Source organism: Acipenser ruthenus, chromosome 49 (assembly GCF_902713425.1).
Source record: "Acipenser ruthenus chromosome 49, fAciRut3.2 maternal haplotype, whole genome shotgun sequence".
NCBI lineage: Eukaryota > Metazoa > Chordata > Actinopteri > Acipenseriformes > Acipenseridae > Acipenser > Acipenser ruthenus.
Genome location: NC_081237.1, coordinates 3,707,075 through 3,729,604, shown reverse-complemented (window position 1 = coordinate 3,729,604; position 22,530 = coordinate 3,707,075). Strand labels below are relative to the sequence as shown.

Genomic DNA, 22,530 nt, shown 5'->3' with positions numbered 1-22,530 from the left:
TATCATACAAAACCCAAATGCAAATAGGGGATCTTTGATCTTGTGTAATGTGTCCGTTTGCAGATTGGACTGGAGACTGCCGATGGAACCGGCTGCAGCCCCAGTTTGATACTGGGAACCGAGAGGAGATGGAGTTTTGCAGACTGGTTTCATGGTGATTGACAAATCACTTTTGTATGCAAAGAATGAGCACAAACAGGGGTTTCAGCAGTTTCATTTCTTGTTTTTTATTTTTTAAAAAATCATCATTTAGCAGACTTTATTCATGGGATGCATGAGCACAGTATATTTGTAATAGGAAGACTATTGCTACAATCAGATGCTACATCACCTCTTGTAGATACAAAAAAAAAAGACAGAAAAACAAACCTGGAAATAAAAAAAAGATAAAAAACACAAGATGCTTCACAGTTTGTGTCCTGCCTGCATGCTGGTATCAGTGTGTCTCGTGCTGATCAGAACTCTGCCCAGGGACTTGCAGAATAACATTTTATTCCCTTGAAATATCCCCTATCACAGGCTTCTAAAATCATCTTTCTTCCCTCTTGTTTTTTTTTTGTGGTATACCCCATTTGAAATGCCTGATTCTATATCGACCCCCATCTGCAAACTATTTACTGATCAGGGCTGAGGATGAATGGCCTCCTCTCACCCAGCACCCCCAAGAAAGGGATGTTACCAAGCTTCTCAGCCCCAGAGGTTAGAGCCCAGCCTGGAAAATCTCACCCTGGACTCATGGGGTGCCTGTGAGGGGTCGCTGAAGCCCGATGAGGTGTTTCCTCCCCTAACCTGCAGGAGCACTAAGGCTAATGCAGCACTCCCTGTGGGTCCCCAGCCAACACTGGCAACCCAACACAAACAGGACTCTAACCAGTGAGCAGTGAATATCCCTGCTGAGGATACAGTGGAGGGGTATATAGCACAGTATGCCCATTTGTCACACAAATTGTTTAGGACAACATGACCACCTGTTCCCTTAACACTGGGGAGGGGGCGAGTTACATAGTGGATATAACGCTGGCTGTGTGTCAGCATGCATTTCACACTTTAGACACTACATCCATCTGCAGGGTATTCATTTTCAGCCCCCACTCTCTGTCACGCATGTTTGAAGGGATCTGGGTGTATCTGAGGACCTGTGTGTTAGTCTGTCATTTTTACATGTGCATGATAGTGGAGGTCATGGTGATCGTTCCCATTACACTGCTGGCTTTACGTGTGAATGCACAGCCGTGACAGCAGGTGTTACTAAGAGAGAAAGAGAGAGGGTGTGGGAGTCTGGATTCGTGTGCAGTCATCCCCACAAGGCCACTGTACGACAGCCAGTTCCCAAAGCCCAGGCAAAGAGCGTCCAGCATGGAGACACTGCTACCTTGATCAAGTATGTATTACATTTATATACAACAGCGTAATGCAAAAATAAATCACATTGTTTCACAAGACCTTCCAAAGGATAGCATACAGGACTGAAAAGAGGCCCTTCCTGCACTCTGATTAAAAACAAATAAAAGCAGATGTGTTTATACTGTCCATGCAGGGACCAGGGGGCTCGTATATTAATATCATGATAAGAATAGTCCCTGGAGTTGGATAGCACGGATATAAAATTAAACAGTTTTTTACCGTAGAGTTTGTCGTGCTTGCTGCAGTTTCCCCAGTTCGTTTTTTCTCTGTTATTTCTTTCCCTGTGTGCTTTTTTTTTTCCCAGACAGGGAGGTCACATCTTCCCTATAAAATAACGAATCACTGAATATTTTGTCACTTATATTAAATAATTCCTGATCATTACTACATGGGACGGCCACAAAGTTTACATAGTACACTTTGTAATTCATAACTTTGACTGATTCTTGATTAGAGATAGAGCCATATTTTTTAAAGCGTTTACTCCATTCTGTAATTAAGTCCTGTTTTTTGAAAAGGAGAAAAAACATCTCTTGACTTTACTAAACTAGTCTCAAACATCTAGGCCGTGTGATTGCAGGTCTCTTAAGAACATAAGAATATAAGAACATAAGAAAGTTTACAAACAAGAGGAGGCCATTCAGGCCATCTTGCTCGTTTGATTGTTAGCAGCTTATTGATCCCAGAATCTCATCAAGCAGCTTCTTGAAGGATCCCAGGGTGTCAGCTTCAACAACATTACTGGGGAGTTGGTTCCAGAACCTCTTAATCTCACCCAGGCTGTTTGTTTCTTTGTTTTGTACGTCACTGTCGTTGAATTTCCATCTTTCAAAAAACAGGAGATAAATAAAATACGGGGTAAACGCTTCAAAAGAATGGCCCATAATTCAATACATTTACAGAAAACGTTGCAGTGTCAGCCTAATGTATTGTTATTTTTTCATCACATAGTCTATATTTTTGGCAAATTTACAGGCAGAAAAAAAACCACTCAGTAGGTAACTGATACACTGCTGCCTTTTCCCTAGTATGACGTCATAGTTTAAAATGCATTGACAAACGATGACATCATGAAGTGAAGGCACTGCACTCCTCTAACAGGCTTCTTTACTTTTTAAATCAGGGTTCTAGTTGGCTCAAAAGTCACAAGTACACCTGAAGAGGAGTAAAACAAACCTTCAGGATGCATCCCTAACTAAAAACAAACACCTGCTAAATGAAGGCAGGTTGTGTTTAATGTACCAGAACTGTGGCACTGTCCACTGCTGCCCCCTGATCAAAATGACATTATGTCCTGGATTGTGAATGATGCTCACAAGCACTTTGAAGCCTGCAGCCTGGTTAACTGTACTTCTCAGCTACTGACGCTGAAGAGGAAAAGGTATGGTGGTTATTAAAGAGACTAAATTCTGTTCATTTTGATGCAAGTATTGACTTAGTTTTTTTTTGTTATTTTATTTTTGGCAATTACATCTGAAATGGGTGATGTGACACCAACTTTTAGATTTTTGAAACCATGAAAACTTTTAACAGAAATCGGGAAAACTGGAACCAAACCAACCAAGAGCTATTGCAAAGGTGACATAATAAGGGCACCATTGTGAAACATGTCTGTGCTTCCTACGCCATAAATAAAACCAATACACAAATAAATCTAATAACTAATATCTATCATCTATAATAATATTCTGAATTGAAACAGCGCTTTTTATTTCTTGTGCCCCAGGTGCGATGGAGCCTCTGTAAACATGGGAAGCAGCGTATCCGGGATCATTGGGGGTGACTTCACATATCGGTATTGCTCCTCTTAGACTTAGTCTCGTGAAGCACTCCAAGAAAGAAAACAAACTGACAAGTTGCTAGACAGCAGCTAAACTATCGGAACATGTACATTAAAATTACAATGTAATCCCCTTTGAGTAGAAAATGCAGTTCAGGAGAGCGGGAACTTACTCCCTTTAAGTCTCTGCAATTACAGTATTTGACCATTTGGTGGCACTGCATGTCAAGGTAATAACATCCCAAACCAATGAACTGTGGGTGGGCCGTGCTTGAACACGTGTCACTGTGTGCTTTGCAAAACTTTTCAAAGTGACTGCAGCCTCGATCCTGCTGTCCGACTCACAGGCGCTGCCCCGGTCCACACTCCTCTTCAACTGCAGCAACTCAGCTGGGGGTTTCTGTATCACTGAGCGTGATGCAACAGAATCCATTCTATAACTGAACAGAACATCAGATCTGCTCTGCGGTATTAACTGTATTCACAGTGTAATCTATTTTTTAGCAATTCTTCAAGACATTTTATAGATATAGGTCTACCAGTAGGTCAACCAGCAAAACATGAATATTGCGTAGAACACACAGCACATTCGGGAAGTGATCAACGTAATGCAATGAATGGCAAGTATATATCAACCCCATGTTGCACATCAATCCTATGTTGAGCCCAAAACTAGTTCACAATTTCAGACTTAACAAAAGCTCAAGTGAAATTATTGGCAGGTACTTTTCATTGAGAAAGATAACCGTCTTGGCATTGTCTTTGATTTCATCATTGCACGAAGTCTGGTGAGGCTTTTTTTTTTTATAACTTTGCAAATATCATAAAAAAACAAAACCAAACAAACCCTATTGATTTTCATGTTGTTTATTCTGAAATAGCTAATCTTGCATCCCTACTGGCCATAATCCAAAGAAAACATTCTCTGATCCAAATATATGCCATTTGGCTAGACCTAAAAATGTGCTCACAATTGAACAAGTTGAAGGATTAGAATGCAGTTTGGGAGTGTTCGGAACAGCAGGTACATTGCTGTCCAGATTGTGGAGTTGCGAGCCTGCTCGGAATTCCTTGCAAGCAGAGCGCAGCACGGTTGACAGCAGACAGGTGGGATTAATAAGCAGAGCTGCATACGAGGGCAATGGCAAGCCACCGGGACCACAGCGCTCACAGTTGTGCTTTTTAAGATTCATTGTAGTCGGGACAGAAAGGCCTGCCCTATTTGTATTTTTGCTTTTGATTAAGAACAAGAGCTTGTGGTGTTTGCAAAATATGGCGACACTGGAGAGGAAGCCTGCCATTAAGGGCTGGTTTGGCAGCATCAGTAAAACCGTCTCCTCTTGAATGGGCTTAACCTGGACAGCTGGTTAAGCTGAAAGCAGATTTTAGCATTTAGGAGGCCAGTCAATATCCCATTTAAAATGCATTGATTATATTCTATATGGAGTCGAAAGATTAAGTATAAAGAGTGTCTTAGAATTGAGAGCCAGCGTCATCTAGTGAGCCCCCACTTTGAAATCAGGTTTCCTTTTGTTTTTATTGGGAGTACACAGCTGTGCACTAGATGGCGCCGGCACTTGCTAACATAAAGACACTTATTGGCTGATCCAGCCTGCATTAGGCAACCTAAACTGAAGATCAGCTCCTGAACTCATAGTCAAAGCTCCTTAGCACAGACTAAAAAGAAAACACAATATCTGACGAATTGCAATAAGAAATGAATTATTGGAAAAAGAAATGAATTATTGGAAGGTGAAAAATTCCATTTGTATCTACTTTTCTTACACTGTCTCACACTTTCCAATCATTCTTATTCAATTACACAAATATTGTGTTTAATTCACTCTTTGATATATTTTAAGGAATATAGTGAAGTAGCCATAATTTTACATATGTATAGTGTAAGAGGGCAAATCAATATACATCAATAGACTCATGTAAAAAATGAACTCAATTACATTTGCATATGAAAAGAAATGTGTTGCATACCGGTATTAAAAATAACTGGACGTCATCCTGGTAATAAAGTCCACTGGGTCAATAACTTAAAATAAACTGCTGTGCAAACTGACTCGTGGTAAAACATGCATGCTGCATCACTACAGATTTAAGTGCATTTGGTTATTTTCGATATCCTGTGCAAAATAAAAGGATTTAGTATTACATTTTTAGACAATCTAGAAATATTTACAAAAAGAAACCGAAAAATCAAGTAGAAGAATAATCTGATAATGGAATGTATTGCAGTGAAAGAATGTTCTAATGGTTTATTATTATTATTATTATTATTATTATTATTATTATTATTATTATTATTATTATTATTATTATTTAACCATTAAAACAGCTCATATGGGCAATAGGAAAGAATGGAACTACTTTATTCTAATTAGACTTATTTTACTAGTAAATAGGAGTACAAAGTTTTCAATATGTTTGTCTTTCCCAAACCCCATTACCCCAGACTCAAAGCTTAAGCCTCCTAGTACGAGCAATCGTCTGTTGTAATTGGGTAAAAATCTGGTCAGATTATGAAATGATAGGTCTTTTTTTACTTTTTAATTATTTGTATCAGGAACTCACAGAGCATCTAACTCTCCATCATCCTGAGCCTTAGATTGTAATTCAATCACACCACTGAGACGGCCTCACCTGCATATCAATATTGTAAAACTAAGCTGCCAGCTTCATTCTTCAGAGAAGAGTACAAAAAACAACCATTCACCTCAAAAAACACTTTTACATTAAAGGGGAATCAAATGTATAGACTTTTGCATAAGACTCTCCATTATCCCTATTGTCCATGAGCTACTGCCCCACCTATATCATTCAAAAGGGATTATTTCATGATTAGCCAATTTTGAAACTGACCCTCATGTTGCATTGTATCAAAGTGTGTCTCTGAAACACTGCCACAGTGGTAAAATGCTCAGTCCCCATTCAGGGGGCCCAGTATAGCCGTGGATTTCATATTCACTGGCATGTTTTGTTGAACTGAATTCATCATTTGTGCAAACCCATGCATGGTTGAGATGTTTAGTTTAAACCCCACTTTTATAAATGGGTGGGTGTTTCTCTACTGACACTCCCCCCCTCAGAACCCCCCTTGTTGGATAGACCATCACCATGTGATTTATCTATGCAGACCGCCCCCTTTCTCATATAATTATGCAAGCCCCACCCTAGTGGGAGTGTCTTTCATCAAGCCCAACCCCCAAATGGTCAATTAATATGCAGACCCAATCCCTTGTTTTTTTTCTTTACAGGTTCTGCCCCATGCTGGATTGGTGTGTCCACACTGTCATGTGATGCAGTTTTCCTCTAATTAAGTTCTGCATTAAGAATCAGTGTAAACAACCGGAGATGGAGATCACAATACAGGATTTTGCACGCAGAATATTTTTGGTAACAGCGTCATTGATCTTGGCAGTCCTGATCACTCCAAAATGACGACTGCAAGAGGCTGAATATATCTGCTGTCTCATTGTTTCCATGCCATGAATTGATGGGAACATTATCAACAGAAAAAAAAACACTCAAAACACCCATATTTAATATTAAACTCCTGTATTTCTAACTACTAAGTTGTGCAGTCAAGATGCACTGCTTTGCCTTAGGCATGCTCTATGTCTTTATGGTTGTCCAGGTTCGGTATGTCCAGTTACAGGCAGAAAGATCCCATGCTAAATGTGTACTACAACTCCCAGGATCCTGTTTGAGATTGAGTTGGGGACTCCAACTCCCAGCATTTCTAGCTGCACTGACCAGGATTTTTTTCAGAACAGCAAGGTTGCTAGGAGATCTTCGGACTGAAGTGTCAGGAAGCATCATTGCTAAGACATTCTAACAGTTATAATTGGAATAACACAATCCGCGCCCCCAACACCAACACACCACCACCACCTTCTAGCCCAAATCCAGGTCCTTCTTATGCTGGTCATTGAAAAAACCTGGTGTTCACAGTGGAGAGATGTCCAGAGAAGAAATGAAGGTACACTTGCCATGAGGACCCATGCCCTCCTCTCCTCATACCCGCTATATTTTCTTGGAGGCATGCTCAATAAGAAACTTCTAGCTTGGTTTTGTTCAGTTTATCTTGCAGTCGGCCTCGAACAAACAATGAAAATGCAAAATAATTGACTACCATCTGCATGCATGCGACAGGGGGCAGAGTATTGCGGACGGTGGGGGAGGGGTGTATGTCCTTGGGTGAACATGATTGGATGACTCCATAGACCCAGTGACTAATCCATGACCAACTAACTAGACTCAACCTTCAAGATTAATGTCCTTCCCAACCAGTCTCGTCTATTCAAGCAATATATCACATGCACTGTAGGGCATCAAAGATAGATGTTCTCCTAAAGACCTCCAGCAACTAACCTGCAACAGGTCCAGTAAGTGAGTTCTGTGTTGGATGCAGAAAGGACCATGTACTGTGCCTTAACAAAACCAACCAAACTGATTCACCCCGCTTCCTACCTCTACTGCAATAAAAAATAAAAAAAACCTCATATATTTTGCTTATGTAACCAATGAGCTTCCAATGGGGAGATATGGTGGATAAAAATGGATCTGGGTGCATGTTTTAAATGTTCAACACAGCATACTTTATTCCTTTGAATTTAAGACGCCCTCGAATTTAAGACGCAGTCCAAATTTCCCACCCTCAATTTAAAGAAAAAATAAAACATCAAATAAATCTGCATTTACAAAGATACAACCTCAGTTACGCATATGGAGGCAGTTTGCGGTCGTCTGCTGTCACACAGAGCATTACAGTTATGTGCTGCTTCTCATTTCCAGTTGTGATTACTCACACCTGTTTTTTCTCTCAATTTTCTGAACTGTGGTATTGCTTGGCATGTTAGAAACGCTGAGATTGTAAAAGCTTCTCTTTGAATTCCTCAGGAAGCTAATGAAGCTTCTTTGAAAATGGCTGCCTGTGTGTCATGGATGATTCGAGATCGGGCAGTAACATTTTGGTTGTTTTTTCTCAGCAGTAAGTCACGTTGCTGCTTGTGTATTCAGACAGTGATGTCTTTGTTCGTCTTTTCTCGGCAGTCCTCTGGTACTCTGGTAGTCATGTCATTTGTTGCAGATTTTAATACACGCATCACTACTGTACTCAAAGTTAAGATGCAAGTTAAGTTTGAGAAGCAAAAAATGGTTAAAAAAGTGTGTCTTAAATTCGAAGGAATACGGTAAATTAATTATTTTAGTAGAAATCCCTTCTACTACGTGTTCTTTCATTGACTAAATAGTTGGAGAAATCTGCCACAAGGCCACAAAAATCTACTATTTGGGCCACGTAATGCAATCCTGTATGCTAGCTCTCATCCTGCGATTCCATCTCTAAAGATCTCAATATATACTTCCCATCTAAGTGCAATTTAATGGGTTCCCATGGTTTCCCTCCCCCTCCCCTTCTCCCTGCCTATCTTCCTATCCCTCCACCCCTCTCCCTCACCACCCACCTCTTATCTCTTCAACTCATCCTGGATCTCCTCTGTATAAGCATCTTTAGTTGGAGCTGGATGCAAGGTCAATGGCTGAGTGGTTGCTGCTGGAGGTGAGTTTGGGTTATGCAGTGGTGATTCTTCCGTCCCAGACTCCCTGATTCCTCCTAACCCTGTCCAGTCCCCCTTCTCGTAACCTTCCTCCTGTACATCATGCCTCCCTCTCCTTCCTGTGTAGAGAGATTACTGCAATGCACTCCTCTGAAATAACGAGAATGAAACTGCTTCAGAGTTGGGATTAGATGCCTGGTTGATGGGAAGAGTATTCAGTACTGAAATATAGCTCCCCTAATGCGGATCAGGGGAGGAGGTGATGATGGCTATGCTATGGGATGTGTCCTTCCTCGCCCCCTCCGCCCAGCCCTCCCTACTTCCATTTCCACTCCACCCCAGCCCCTGGCTCTGTCTACATGACGCTACACTTCCCCTTGATCTTGTCCGCCCTCTTCTGCTTGCTTGAGCGCTTGCCGTCAATGTTGAGGCTCATGTTCCTCTTCTTCTCCAGGTTGAGCAGCTCTTGGAAGAGCTCCTTGACGTTGTAGTTCATCTTGGCCGAGGTTTCCATGAAGGCACACTTCCAGGCCTGGGCCTGGGCTTCCCCTTCCTTGGTCTCCACCTCTCTCTGGGTCTCATCGCACTTGTTGCCCACCAGCATGACGGGGATGCTCTCCACACTGCCCTTGATCTGCAGGACCTGCTGGTAGATGGGCTTGAGCTCTTCCAGGGACTGCCGGCTGGTGATGGAGTAGACCAGGATGAAGGCATGGCCCTTGGAGATGGAGAGCCGCTGCATGGCAGGGAACTGGTGGCTGCCGGTGGTGTCGGTGATCTGCAGGGTGCAGACACTCTTGTCGCAGCTGATCACCTGCCGGTAGGTGTCCTCGATGGTGGGGATGTAGGTGTCCCGGAAGGTCCCCTTGACGAATCGTAGCACCAGCGAGCTCTTGCCCACTCCCCCCGCCCCAAACACCACCACGCGGTAGTCATTGCTTTGCTCAGGCATCTTGCACCTTCTTCTTCTTCTTCTTCTTCTTCTTCTTCTTCTTCTTCAGACCTGCAAGGACAGGAGAGATTAATCAGACTGCAAACCAGTTTGACACTCAGTTTGATGCACAATGCATGGGTAACGGTAAATAAACACACTTGCCTGACGCTTTCTGGTTTTTCCAACTGTATGAAATGTTGACTATAGCTAGTACATATATGAAAACATCTGAGCGATATACATTAGAACTTCAAAAATACCCAATCATTAACCCTACTGGGTTAAACCACAGCTGGATTTTTTTAGAGCTTGGATTGCATCAACCAGCTATCCGGAGTTACCCAGTGACTACCCCTAAAAACAAGCGTGAGATGCAATCCTGTTACTGTGATCTTAAACAATCCATCTGTGGCTTAACACGGTGGGGTATAGGTGGCTAACCAACCCCGAACTCCTTCACACTCAGTTTCTTATCAAGTTTTACATGACTTTGCACAAGATTCACCTTGAAAAGGACTTCCAGAACAACCCGAAGGCTGATGTTCTATCGAAGGAGATGTTCTGGACAGCTCTCTGTCATTTTTTGGCGTGATCTTGGAATTTCGCTGAGTGTGTTGTTCAGTTTATGATTTACATCTAAGCAAATGGTTTAACAGCACGCCAGTGGACAATAGAGGTCCTTCAGAACCATGACTTGCCAGAATGTCATGGTCTTCAGAATACTTTAAATCCAGACGGGAGTCATAAATCTCTCAGACATCTCAATAAAATCAGGAGACCAAGCCAATAGCACACAACTTAAATTAAGGGAATGCTTTTATCGATATGATTTAGCATTCAATTTTCTGTAGATATTTTGTGCCTCACTTAGTCTATATCCACTTGGCTGAGGGATGACTGATTCTATGGATGAGAAAAACCCAAGGGGTAAGATGGGGGATATGGAGCGGAGCCATGATTTCAGACACAAACAAAACTAATTAGGCAACACACATCTGGCTAATTAGGTAAATGACCTGTGCAGAATTGGAAGTGATTGTCTTTTTCTCACACAGCGCTACACTGGTCTCTTTGAAAGGATTGTAACAATTGGCATAGTATATTATTTTGACATTATAGAGTGTATGTATGATTCTCATGGTTACATGAATGTGTTGTTTTCCTATACTGCATGTGCATTTTCTGATTACTGCTGTAAGCATATTAATGCTGTTCTTTGTGTGATTTCTAAACCCTATACCGATCAGCTTGGTATTGATCACTTTAGCATGCCTGTCCTTTAGAAAGCCTGTCCAGTTGAAAATGGTTTTGTTTAGAACACAGTGCTGATATCTCTCCACAATCCACCAAGTCTGCAGCTGAACAAAGAAGGAACAGAACGGGGTCTCAGCATGCTTGTCTGATTGCTGCTGCCATCAGCAAAACGGTCAAACTCTATCAGCGAGTCATTCATCTACCAGACTCAGCATCATTCTTTCAGACCAGCAGGTCCAGGATAAAGTATTACAGCCCCTCACACACTGGAAACAAGACTCGTACAGTGGATCACATGCAAAGTCTACAACCAGAAAATCTGCTAGAGGATATCAACTGAATGTACTTGCCATGTACTTGTTCTTCCACGCTGTTCTCAAAATAATTCATATTTAGTTTGAAATGCTTCTGCATTGTGGGTGCTCCCCTTTAGGTTATAGAAAATGAAACCTGATTGTAGGTCCACTTCTGTTACAGCTTTAACCCTATGGCGACCTCATAAGTGGATGGATAAAAAAACTCTCTTCTAGTCTTTATATGGGGACTTATAGAAGACACAAATGCATAATATAAGGATGCCATTTTTCCTATATAAACATTTTCTTTTTTTTTTTTTAATCGCCAATTATTTTTCAGATTTTCTCCCCAATTTGAAATGCCCAATTATTTTTATTTCAGCCTGGCCCACCGCTTCTGGAGAGACGAAGACGGACACACGCGTCCTCCGAAACGTGTGCCGTTTTCACTCTGCAGACCCGCCATGCAGCTACCTCAGAGCTACAGCGTTGGAGGACCACCCAGCTCTGGGAAACTTACAGGCAGGCCCGCAGGTGCCTGGTCAGTCCACAGGGGGTGCTGGTGAGCGGTTAGCCAAGGACACCCTGGCTGTCCACAGTCAGCAGTGGAATAGCCTGGACTTGAACCGGCGACCTCCAGGCTATAGGGTGCATCCTGCACTCCACACGGAGTGCCTTTAACGGATGCACCACTCGGGAGCCCGCCTAAAACATTTTCAATGAAAAATATATTATGTGTCCAAAACTACTTTTTTCAGCTGTTTTAAAAAAAAAATCATGCATGAAAGAGTTCAAATAACAAGGCAGAAACACAAAGTAATAAAGCAAGGTGGTTCTGAGTGGATTGTGAACTGATAGATCGTCTTGATGAAAGGAGGGTCTGACTGGGCTCTTAGTTGCTGAAAGCACTTTTATTAAAGACAGTTAGGGACACGCTGCCCTGCACAGATGAATGATGAAGCTCTCTTTTTGAATTGGCAGCCCTGGAGAGATTACGCTTCCGGCTAAAAACAAACACAGACACCTTTATTGACAAACGGAGCCTGTGTCTGCAGCTGAGATGCCAGTAAGTCAGTCAGTAAATGGAATTGTTGTTTTAGGCATTTGTCTGTGCCTGCTCTTGTTAATGTGAATATTTCATCACCTTTCAGCCATAACATATCTATTCTATCACTACAACTCCAGAGCCTCCGTCCACAACTTACAGGAAACTATAAGAAAGACCTGTTACCTGGAGTCAACTGCATCATCGATGAGCTATAGGTGAGCCAGGAACGGCAGTGACGATAGCAGAAACATCAGTGAGTTGCAAATGGGGTGTGAGATTGACAGGATTAGAAGCCAGTCAGTCACTGAGAATAAGGCCCTATCTTGGCTCTCTTGTATTACATTGGTGGTGCAGTTGACCCCCAGGAAAGGCAAGAAAATTTGGCAATAGAAGGTTTTTGTAAAATCCCATGATGATAAAGTTCAAGGCTGAAGAGACTGAACTTCTCCCCTAGCCCAGGGCATGCCTGTGGGGCAGTGAGGGTTTGCACTCTGGAGTATCCAAGCCTGCGCCCATTACTGATGGTGCTGATGGTACCCCAACGTCCTAGTAGGAGTTCAGGCAATAATTCAACTCGAGAACAAGTAAAGACCTTATAGACAAGCCACGTTAACTCAGTGTCGTCTTGAACGCACGTACCATACAGTCCCTTCACCCTACTGACAGTGTTATGGCAGGCAGGTTTTTACCAATATACTGTGTGCATGGTACATCACATCTGGTTGCAGATTCCAGGAATAACATGAGGAATCACATGCACTACTTAGCATACTAAGAGGACTCAGAGAGTTCTGCTGCCCTGCTCACTATGCGAGTGGAATGCTCCACTTTTCTCTGGGATTTCTCTGGTTGCCTTGGAAACAGCACTGCAGGGAAAGTCTGACTGGTAGAGATGTGTGTTTGTGACAGAGAGAGAGAGAGAGAGAGAGAGAGAGAGAGAGAGAGAGAGAGAGAGAGAGAGAGAGAGAGAGCAGCACGTTCAAATTCGAGGGCCCATTGAGGTGAGTTCTGTTGCTGACAAGCTGACAGCCTCCCTCTCTCCTTCACTCCCTGCTTCGCCGTTACCATGACGACCTCTCCACCTGTCCATCACGTCTCTCTGTTCCCTCTCTCCACTCTGCTTTCCAGTTATCATACTCTATTAAAATCACTCCCTTGAGAAATGTATGGAGTGCCAGCCAATGCTTTCACATCCATTTTCTTACCACTTAAAGGCTTTATTGCCAGTATTACAGTGCTGAGATTAATGCAAGACGTGCAAATATGTCAAATACAATGCTGTAGAACGGCTGCATCCTGGTTCCGTTGCTGTAGGTCACATGGTCTGAATGCAGCTTGACCATTGGAGTAAACTGCAGAACATGAAGTGATTAGGTACCAGGAAGCAGTAAGCAACTTTTTTTTACTCAAACTAAAAAGAACAAGTAAACAGAAGAAAAGGAGCACCTGTGATAATATTGCTAGTGTTAATAAGAGGTAAACATTTTTTTTAAGAGACAAACACATTAAAAGCAGATGATTGTTAACCAAAATAACTAAATGTTGGTCCAGATTTGACTGAAGCTGTTTAAAGGCAGCTAATTGATATATTTCCCAAATCATCAGCACCTTAAAATGAGATTCATTAGTTATTCTTGTAGTGCCTATGTAAACTTCTTCCCTAAAGGAGTGTGTGTGGGTGATGTATTGCACATATGTCTGTCGCAGCCAGGGCATTATTTATTGAATTATGCAGAAACAGACTGAAGAATTTTATAACAAGGTCTGACCATCAAAAGCAGACAGCCGAGGAACGTGGGTAAATGTGACAGTGCAAGTGTGTGTATTTGAAAGGCAGGCATTGCAATAGAGGAAGCCTGCTCCCTTTCATCTATCTTAGGTGAGGAAGCCACGTGCACAACATGTTGTGGTTAAAGAAAAGGGCTTGTAACCAGGAGGTCCCCGGTTCAAATCCCACCTCATCCACTGACTCATTGTGTGACCCTGAGCAAGTCACTTAATCTCCTTGTGCTCCGTCTTTCGGGTGAGACGGTGTTGTAAGTGACTCTGCAGCTGATGCATAGTTCACACACCCTGGTCTCTGTAAGTCGCCTTGGATAAAGGCGTCTGCTAAATAAACAAATAATTTGCCTGATCAGGCACAGCACTGTCTCTCAAGTCCAAGACCAACCTAATTATCTCCATCAGATTTGATATTTTCATCTAACTTTTGAAGTCTAAGCAATCACTGCTGTGCAAACATTCATCATAGTCTATTTAGAATAGACACAACAATGAACTGCGCAACTTATCTGAAGAATTATAAACAAGTAGCTGAGAGGGTATGCTGGTCTCTGGTGAGACTGTCACAAGGCAGCTTTGCAAACCAGAGCCAGACAGATTCTCCCACAGAGCTTTGGTTGCCTCGGCTGCTATAGAAATAATCCACCCCTGAGTGCTCCGAGGAGCCCTGTGAGACAGCTTAGACCCTTTTGCAAGAACAGAATAAAAGTGAATTCAGAAAACGGCTCCACTTTCCATCACATGTTTCTCTGTTTAGTTATGGGTTTGTTTGGCTCATCTCTAGCCCTGCAGGATAAGCTGCAGCTGGATGTTTTTGTGTATTTTACAGCACTGGGGAATCACCTTGCATTGCATCACCACCTGTGCTATCCCGGGATTTCCCGTATAAATAAAGTGGTGATGCAATCCAGGGGGATCCCCACCTACTGGAGCATGCTTTAAATCCAGCCGTGGCTCATCAGGGTCTAGGCTGATCAGATCCACCCCTTACTGATGCTCATCAGGGGTACATCAGAAAGGGGGTAAAACAGCAGTGGGGTTAATATAGAGGCACTTCAAATATCACTGGATATTAATTGCAGCGCTCACGCAGTTTCTTCTTCTTGAAGGATATTTATACTGAGCAGTCGTATTCAGAATGCTGCAGTGTTGAGGGCAGCCCGCGCATGTAGACTGTGACATTTGGAATTCCACAATGCAGAGCAGCTCAGCTGCTGAAAACAAAGCCTCCACTTTCACTAACCTTATACATGCACACAAAGGGCTGTGTAAAACAAATGTGACTTACCACCATATACACACACTAGAATGATTAGAGAAAGAGGCATGCTTGTAAAAGAGATGCTGAAAATAAAGAACCGCTGTGTCTAGGATCTTTAGGGATTGGGAATATCTAAGTGCGGAGGGGGAAGGTGACGGATGCAGAGGACTGTGACACAAAACACAATTGGACATATCAGTGAAAGTACTTGATAAGCGCTACTGGACTGAAGAAATTAGTTCCTGCGTTCAGCGATTGCCAGGGGAGTTAGCAGGTTCTTGGTCAGACTGGATAGCATATACACTGCTGCACACTGGACTGATCGCTACAGCTGATGATGACAGAATTATACTGAATGAAAGTTATATGTGGAAATGTGGAAACACATGCAGATCTTTCGGGTATTGGAGCAGTTTCTTACATCAGGGAGCTCAGATTCAACAGTAGAAGCCAGGTTGGCAGGTGGAGACGCACAGTTTCAATTCGGTTTAGGGCAAAGTCACACTGGATGTCTAGTGTAAGGGCTGAAGCTGCTGCTATAGAGTTTTATATGCTTGCTAGGACGACTTCTGTCTGTAGTGAAGAAGTCACGCTGCCTCTCATAGAGCCCCGGGGTGAATCTGCACAGGGAGGTCAGGATTTCCAGGCAGATTGCATAACCTCTGATGTATGCTGCACACAAATCCCAGACTGATGTCACCGCTGCACCCACCCTTACACAATATAAACAGACACCAAGGTGTTGTATTGTCAAAAGGAATATGATTGTAGGATATGGCAACGCAAGATTCAATCAGAAAGTGCAGCTTCCTGACCTGAGGTATTTTCCTTTTGTATCGTGCGATCAAACCCCCAGACACACGCCCGCATTAACAAAAGGGCTCAAAAATCTGGAAAGTTTCATTGAATGTCGCCATAACGCAGCAAATAGCGCAGTATTTCTGGACTGAATTCACCCCTTGCAGCTCACTGTCCATTGACCTCGACATGAGAGGCTTCACACTGACTTGTCATGTAGAGGCCAGCCAGCCCCTGACAGAACCTGACTGAAAGAGATCTGCTCAGGAAGGGGAATCGTGCCCCAGCAGCTCTTTAATCACTGTCAAATGAAATGAAGTGGCAATCGACAAGGACGTGTCACTGGGTTTAAGGAGAGAGGAGGCATCGCCTTGGCATTGTACCATTCTCATTGCAGCCATAACTCTGAACACAATCACTCTACAAAAAAAAAAAAAAGGAAAATCTTCGACAAATGCTTTCATGTCTTCATGAACTCCGTAAAGACTTCTTTACGAGCTGCGGGTTGACTTGTCCTCCCCTGCCTGCTGTCCAGATGTTATGGCAGCTGGGCCAGTCGGATTCTACCCTGCCCTGTTTGTTTTTTTCCTCTGTCTATCTCCATGACATTATTTATTTATCTCAGAAATCTCATGAGCCAGCTCGTTAGAGGACTGTCTAGGGACACAGGCACCAAGGAGCCCGCTCTAATGTCCACACTGCACTCCTCTCCAGTCCTGCCTTCAATTAAAATGATCTCACGCACAGCTAGGGGGCTGATCCCGCAGCAGCATTGTTTCAAAGGGAGGTTCCAATGCAATTGCAAATGCAAAGAAATACAACTATTGTAAGCAGGAAACTACATTTGGATTTTATGAAGGAATTGGCTGTTTCTTAATTGCCCTGTGATTCCCAAACCTTCTGTATGTTCTGAATGCAAACCCGTTTGGAGCTGGAGTCGGCTTGGGGCTTCAATCAGATTGAAGTACACACATGTTCAGGAGCTCTGATCCCTGCAAACCCGGCTCAGTTAGATTGAGTTAGTGATAGTTTTACCTTTACGTGGCTTGTCCTGCGTTTTCGAAGTATTTCATTTCTTGCCTGTTTAATATCCTGTTTTGTGTAATAAGTACAATTCTGTATTACTGTTTCTGATTATTACTGACAAGGCTTACTAAGTCTTTTTTCAGCCACATGGGGCTGTTCTGAAAAGACTGTTCTGAAGTGCTGTGGTTTAAGAAATTAACACGCAGCTGTAATATCTCCCCCCTTTGTAATTGCGGAAGAGTGGGGTCTCTGTAGTCTCTGACACATGCGGTGCAGAAGGGGTCAGGAATCAGAGCAGTACGCTCGTAGTGGTCATTTTTCGAACCTGCCGTTGAAAACACATTTTCTAGAATAGTTAGTAAGTACGGTAAATAATTATGTAAGTGGACACAGCAGTAGAGAACTATAGACAACGCACAATAAAACTGATTAAGAATGTACATGAAGATCAGACAAATTAGCCCTTTAATAAACTGTATATGTGTGTGTGTGTGTATATATATATATTTATATATATAATTACACATGTGTTCTTTACTGTGTAAATAGAGTCACGCACATTGAGTCAGATGCCTCATTTTTTACATTAGAGATTTAAGGACTCGCGTCGGTGACTCCACCACAACACTCCGACAGTAGCCTAATTATTCAGAATTGAATATCCCATAAGCACATATTCATGCACATTCAGTAATGGCAGCGGGCAGCAATTACTACATGATCTCCTGCTTCCATTGCACCCCTGATATACCGGACCCTGAGTGTGGAGCATTCAGATAACAATAAGACATTGATTGCAATGCATATGTATCCTAAATGGTAAAACTCAATGCGAACAATAGATACTTTCAACTTTTTTTTTTTTTTTACAGCGCCTATGGTTATACAGACGATTTATATAAATGCGTCTATGTCCTTAGGTGTGTTAATACAGCAGGATGGACACACCTGTGCTATCTATAGCTTAAAAACAAAGATATTATAGTATATAAATATTACTCCAAAATGTAGCTATTAAATGCATGCATTTATAGGCAAGTATGGGTGCATATGTGTAGGATTTTGAAATGGAGATAATGCTAAACAGCGGGCAGCAGACTATACTGTGTATTTGTATAGCATGGGGATGTGTGCCAATGTTGTGTGTGTTGCAGAATATAATTGTTTCTCCGACGGCGTTGTATATTGTGGCTTCCTGCTATCGTCCAGAGTTGTGATGCAGTGATCACGTTTTCAAGTGATCGAAACGTGTTCATCTAGGAGGAGAAGCCGCACACAGCGAATCCTGCTCATTGTAGTTCCTGCCTGTCAAACCATCATCATCTCCTTCTTCCCTCCCAAACCTGGCTGTGCGCGCATGAGGCAATGTGTCCTGCTAATTACACTGATCTGATCTGCGCGTAACTCCACGCTTCCTCCTAATTACTGACATTAACGCCGCGCGCGCTGTCCGTTCAGCACCACGCACTATATCAAAACCTCAGTAATTGCTTTTCTTTGAAAAAAAAAATCTGCTGAGCGCTGCAACACTGCACGCTTGACACGAAACGCAGAGCCCGCAATCTTAAAGGAAGACTTCCTACAGCCAACGCCGTTGCTAACTCGCATCTCCTGTGCGTGCTTTCTAAAAACTACAGCCGGCCTCCCCAATTCTGCGCAGCGAGCACAGAAAAAGCACGCCTCCAGCTATGATTAACAGGCATTGTATTTAAGCAGATGTAATAATATGATTAAATAGCTATGGCAGCCGTTTCGTTCACCCCACGCTGCCCGCCTTTGCTTCCAGTCACCGGCTCTATCAACACCACACGCCGCTGTTCTCACGGTCTGTGCGCTTTTCAAGGCTCGCTCTATACCGTTTTTTTTATTGCATTGTTGTCGTGTCAGTACTGAAATGTCCATCGGATCGCTCCACACAGAGAGAGACGCGTGCCAGTGATGACAAATCTTTGCAGTAGGGCAGCATTTCAACGCATACAACAGCATCACAGTTCGCACGCCTATAGCTTCGCTGTTATTATTGCAATTTAATCATAAATAAATATATAAATACCAAAAAAAATCACCACCTTACTTTTCGATTTCTGTCTTCCCTCGTGTCCTCCTCCTTCTTGTTTACTAAATTTAAAAATTGAATACACAACCCCTAGTTCATGGTATATCGTATTCACGTACTGCTGTATTGAGTCCTATAGCGGGCGATCTTGATTGCAGTCTCTCTCTCTCTCTCTCTCTCTCTCTCTCTCTCTCTCTCTCTCTCTCTCTCTCTCTCTCTCTCTCTCTCTCTCGCTCTCTCGCTCACACCCTCCCTCCCTGATATAAACCCTCAGATACTGAAGGAGGCGCTTTTTTCTTTTCCCTTTTCCTTTTTTCATCTCTCTCTCTCTCTCTCTCTCTCTCTCTCTCTCCCTCTCTCTCTCTCTCTCTTCCCTGATTCCTGACACAGACGATTGTGGCCCACCACCAAACACCCGCGCCCAGCGTTGCCCCTCAGTACACCACGCTGTTCCAGTCATTCCTGGTGTTCTCAGCTCTGTGTGCATATTTGAGAACATGTCCCCACAGAGATAGTAACCCCTGAAAAAACGACTTTGTAAAACAATTTTTAAGAACTAAATATGCCTTAAAAAAATAAAAGTGCCAAAATATTTAGTTTGTTGTCGACTTTCCAGTTTGATTCAAACATTCAAAATCCTAAAAGGTATAGACAATGTCAACCCAAGGGGACTTCTTTGACCTGAAAAAAGAAACAAGGACCAGGGGTCACGAATGGAGATTAGATAAAGGGGCATTCAGAACAGAAAATAGGAGGCACTTTTTTACACAGAGAATTGTGAGGGTCTGGAACCAACTCCCCAGTAATGTTGCTGAAGTTGAGAGTCTGGGATCCGTGTGTGTGTGCGTGTGTGTGCGTACGTGTGTGTGCGTGTGTCCGTCTTTACTTTCTTGCTGTTTATTATACAGGAAGAATGCTTCTTTGGTTGGTCACGGGTCACAACCGTCACGGAATATCTCATGTGGAAACGCTACATGACGAACCATAAACGGCGCCTCTAACAAGGGCATACAAAACATCTTGGTTGCTTCATACTTCAGACTCCGACATCATTTCTGGTCGAAGTCGTGGGACCCTGTGAGACAGGTCGGAATTACGTCATCCACACTCTTGAGACGTGCGTCTTTTTCGGAAAGTCGTACGGCCTTTCTTCATGCGTCTGGGACCTGAGAGCGCATAGGGTCGGATAATGTTGAAACAGATTTGTGCGTCTGACGCATCACATTCATCTGCAACAGAAGTATGAACCAGCCTTAACTATGTGGTATTTTTCGTGAGTAATGTATCATTACAAGTCATTACTACTGCAGTTTATTATATGTGGACTCTTATGAATTCCACCCCCAATTACTCCTCTTATTTCTCATAAAAAGTGCTACTAGAGATGCCTTCAGGGACGCTTCAAAGTTAAGAAAACGTATAGAGCTGAAAAAAGTTACACAATAAACGATAAGGAAGTTATATGAGATTAGTAATGCACGGGGTCTGTGAAACCACACGGTGTTCATATCTGGATTTCATTCTAAGCTTGTTGGTTCTGGTCCAATAAACCAAAAGTATTAAAATCCTTTGACATTATCTTGTACAGTTCATATTTTTACCCCCATATTATCAGATCAGTATACCACAGGCGTTCAGGTCCATTGCATGTTTCTTAAACTTTTACTCAGGATATAACCTCTCGGGGCCATTCCACTCCAGGGTTAACAGGTAAAATTAGATCACATAATTAACCAGTGGCGTAACTTTGGTTTCAAAAGTGTGTGGCTCTTTCAATTCGTTCCAGTCCAAGGCCGTGTTCAAACTGTGCTCTAATACGAGACCATTTAAAAGTTAAATTGAACCCAAGGTGTCAGGTAATTCGGAACCCGGTTCTGGGTTGGAATGGACTAATACCCAGGAGGCTGTGTGGTCCAGTGGTTAAAGAAAAGGGCTTGTAACCAGGAGGTCCCCGGTTCAAATCCCACCTCAGCCACTGACTCATTGTGTGACCCTGAGCAAGTCACTTAACCTCCTTGTGCTCCGTCTTTCGGGTGAGACGCAATTGTAAGTGACTCTGCAGCTGATGCATAGTTCACACACCCTAGTCTCTGTAAGTCGCCTTGGATAAAGGCGTCTGCTAAATAAACAAAAACTGTACAAAACTGTGCATGAACAGCGCGCGATCCACACGGGGTGAAATTACTTATAAAATGTAGCTAACCTGAAATCTGCAACTGTTTAAGAGCTGAAAACAATCAAAAAGATCGACTTAAGCAAATGATCAGTTCAGTTGAGGGTCTGGTTCAGTAATTGAGAGCTCAGTTGGAATGAAAACCAGCAGACACAGTGCGCCCCCGGGTCCGAGTTTGAGAAGCCCTGGGGTGGAACCACAAGCGCGTTCCACTGAAGTAAGAATCCCTTTGGGGTTAATTGCCGCCCTTCACACGGTGACCTCAGTGCTCAGAGAATGTGTCAGCGCCGCCCCTGATTGATGCGAAGCTGCTTGACTGCACAACAGTGTATTGAGAACGCCTGATTGCAGAAGGTCAATAAACTGACTTACAGTGCCATGGTACCATATCAGTGCCAGACAGCGCTATCGTATCAGGGCAACTCAATATAACACAATCCTTCTTATTATTATTTATTTATTTTTTCTTAGCAGACGCCCTTATCCAGGGCGACTTACAGTCGTAAACAGCTGTGTAAAATAAGTTGTTAGGGTAACGATTTCTTATATTCACAGATCATGGAAATAACCCAGCTGCTAGCTGTTCTGCAGTAACTGTGCCCTTCCTGAAACAGCAGTACGGTTACAATCAACTCTTGTTCATTTGTCATTTGCTCTCGACCTACAGGCAAGACTTAATAATACAGGTCGAAAAGAGGTGTAGCCCTCCCTCTAGTGGTCATGTCAAACAATGCAAGACTGCTCTCCAGTCCCAGATAAGACCAATATTGTGAAGTCATTTAAATGTGAGGTGCGTTTTAATGATAACTGTCTCACACAGATGAGGTGCTGGTGACAGTAAGCAGTCTCACACTGGGATGTTTAAGATGAAGACGACACAGTGAAATAACTTCAGGTTCACGCCGAGATAAGCAACTCAGACTGAGGACGTACAGAATTTTTTTTTTTTTTGGTGCATGACCATTACTTAAAAATCTTACTTTTTAAGGCAATTGGATGCAATTTGCATAGCATGTTACCAGTCATGTTAGACTGTAAAAGTGTGTGCTGCATATGGTAGGTGTCTTTTTTGGGGGGGTTGTCCATCCACTGTAACAAAGTAACAGAAGGGAATTTGATTGAAAGCAGTTCTACGGTAGATTCCAGCC

General features: G+C 42.8%; 1 protein-coding gene across 2 annotated transcripts; it reads right to left on the bottom strand.

Annotated features, from left to right (window-relative positions):
• Positions 1 to 208: 208 nt before the first annotated feature.
• On the bottom strand, positions 209 to 19,374 carry LOC117966261 (GTP-binding protein Di-Ras1). Of its 2 annotated transcripts, none has more exons than XM_059015150.1 (2): positions 19,223 to 19,374; positions 209 to 9,757 (listed from the first exon to the last, which is right to left on the bottom strand). In XM_059015150.1, exon 2 carries the CDS (start codon positions 9,704 to 9,706, stop codon positions 9,110 to 9,112), a length of 597 nt encoding a protein of 198 aa, XP_058871133.1. In that variant the 5' UTR covers positions 9,707 to 9,757; positions 19,223 to 19,374; the 3' UTR covers positions 209 to 9,109. The 2 variants fall into 2 exon arrangements, with proteins under 2 accessions (XP_058871133.1, XP_058871132.1); XM_059015149.1 differs by having other exon boundaries at positions 19,228 to 19,374.
• Positions 19,375 to 22,530: the final 3,156 nt, after the last annotated feature.

What these genes read in the sequence shown, in the direction of transcription:
- LOC117966261 (XM_059015150.1), bottom strand. Translation starts at nt 9,706, where the DNA reads ATGCCTGAGCAAAGCAATGACTACCGCGTGGTGGTGTTTGGGGCGGGG.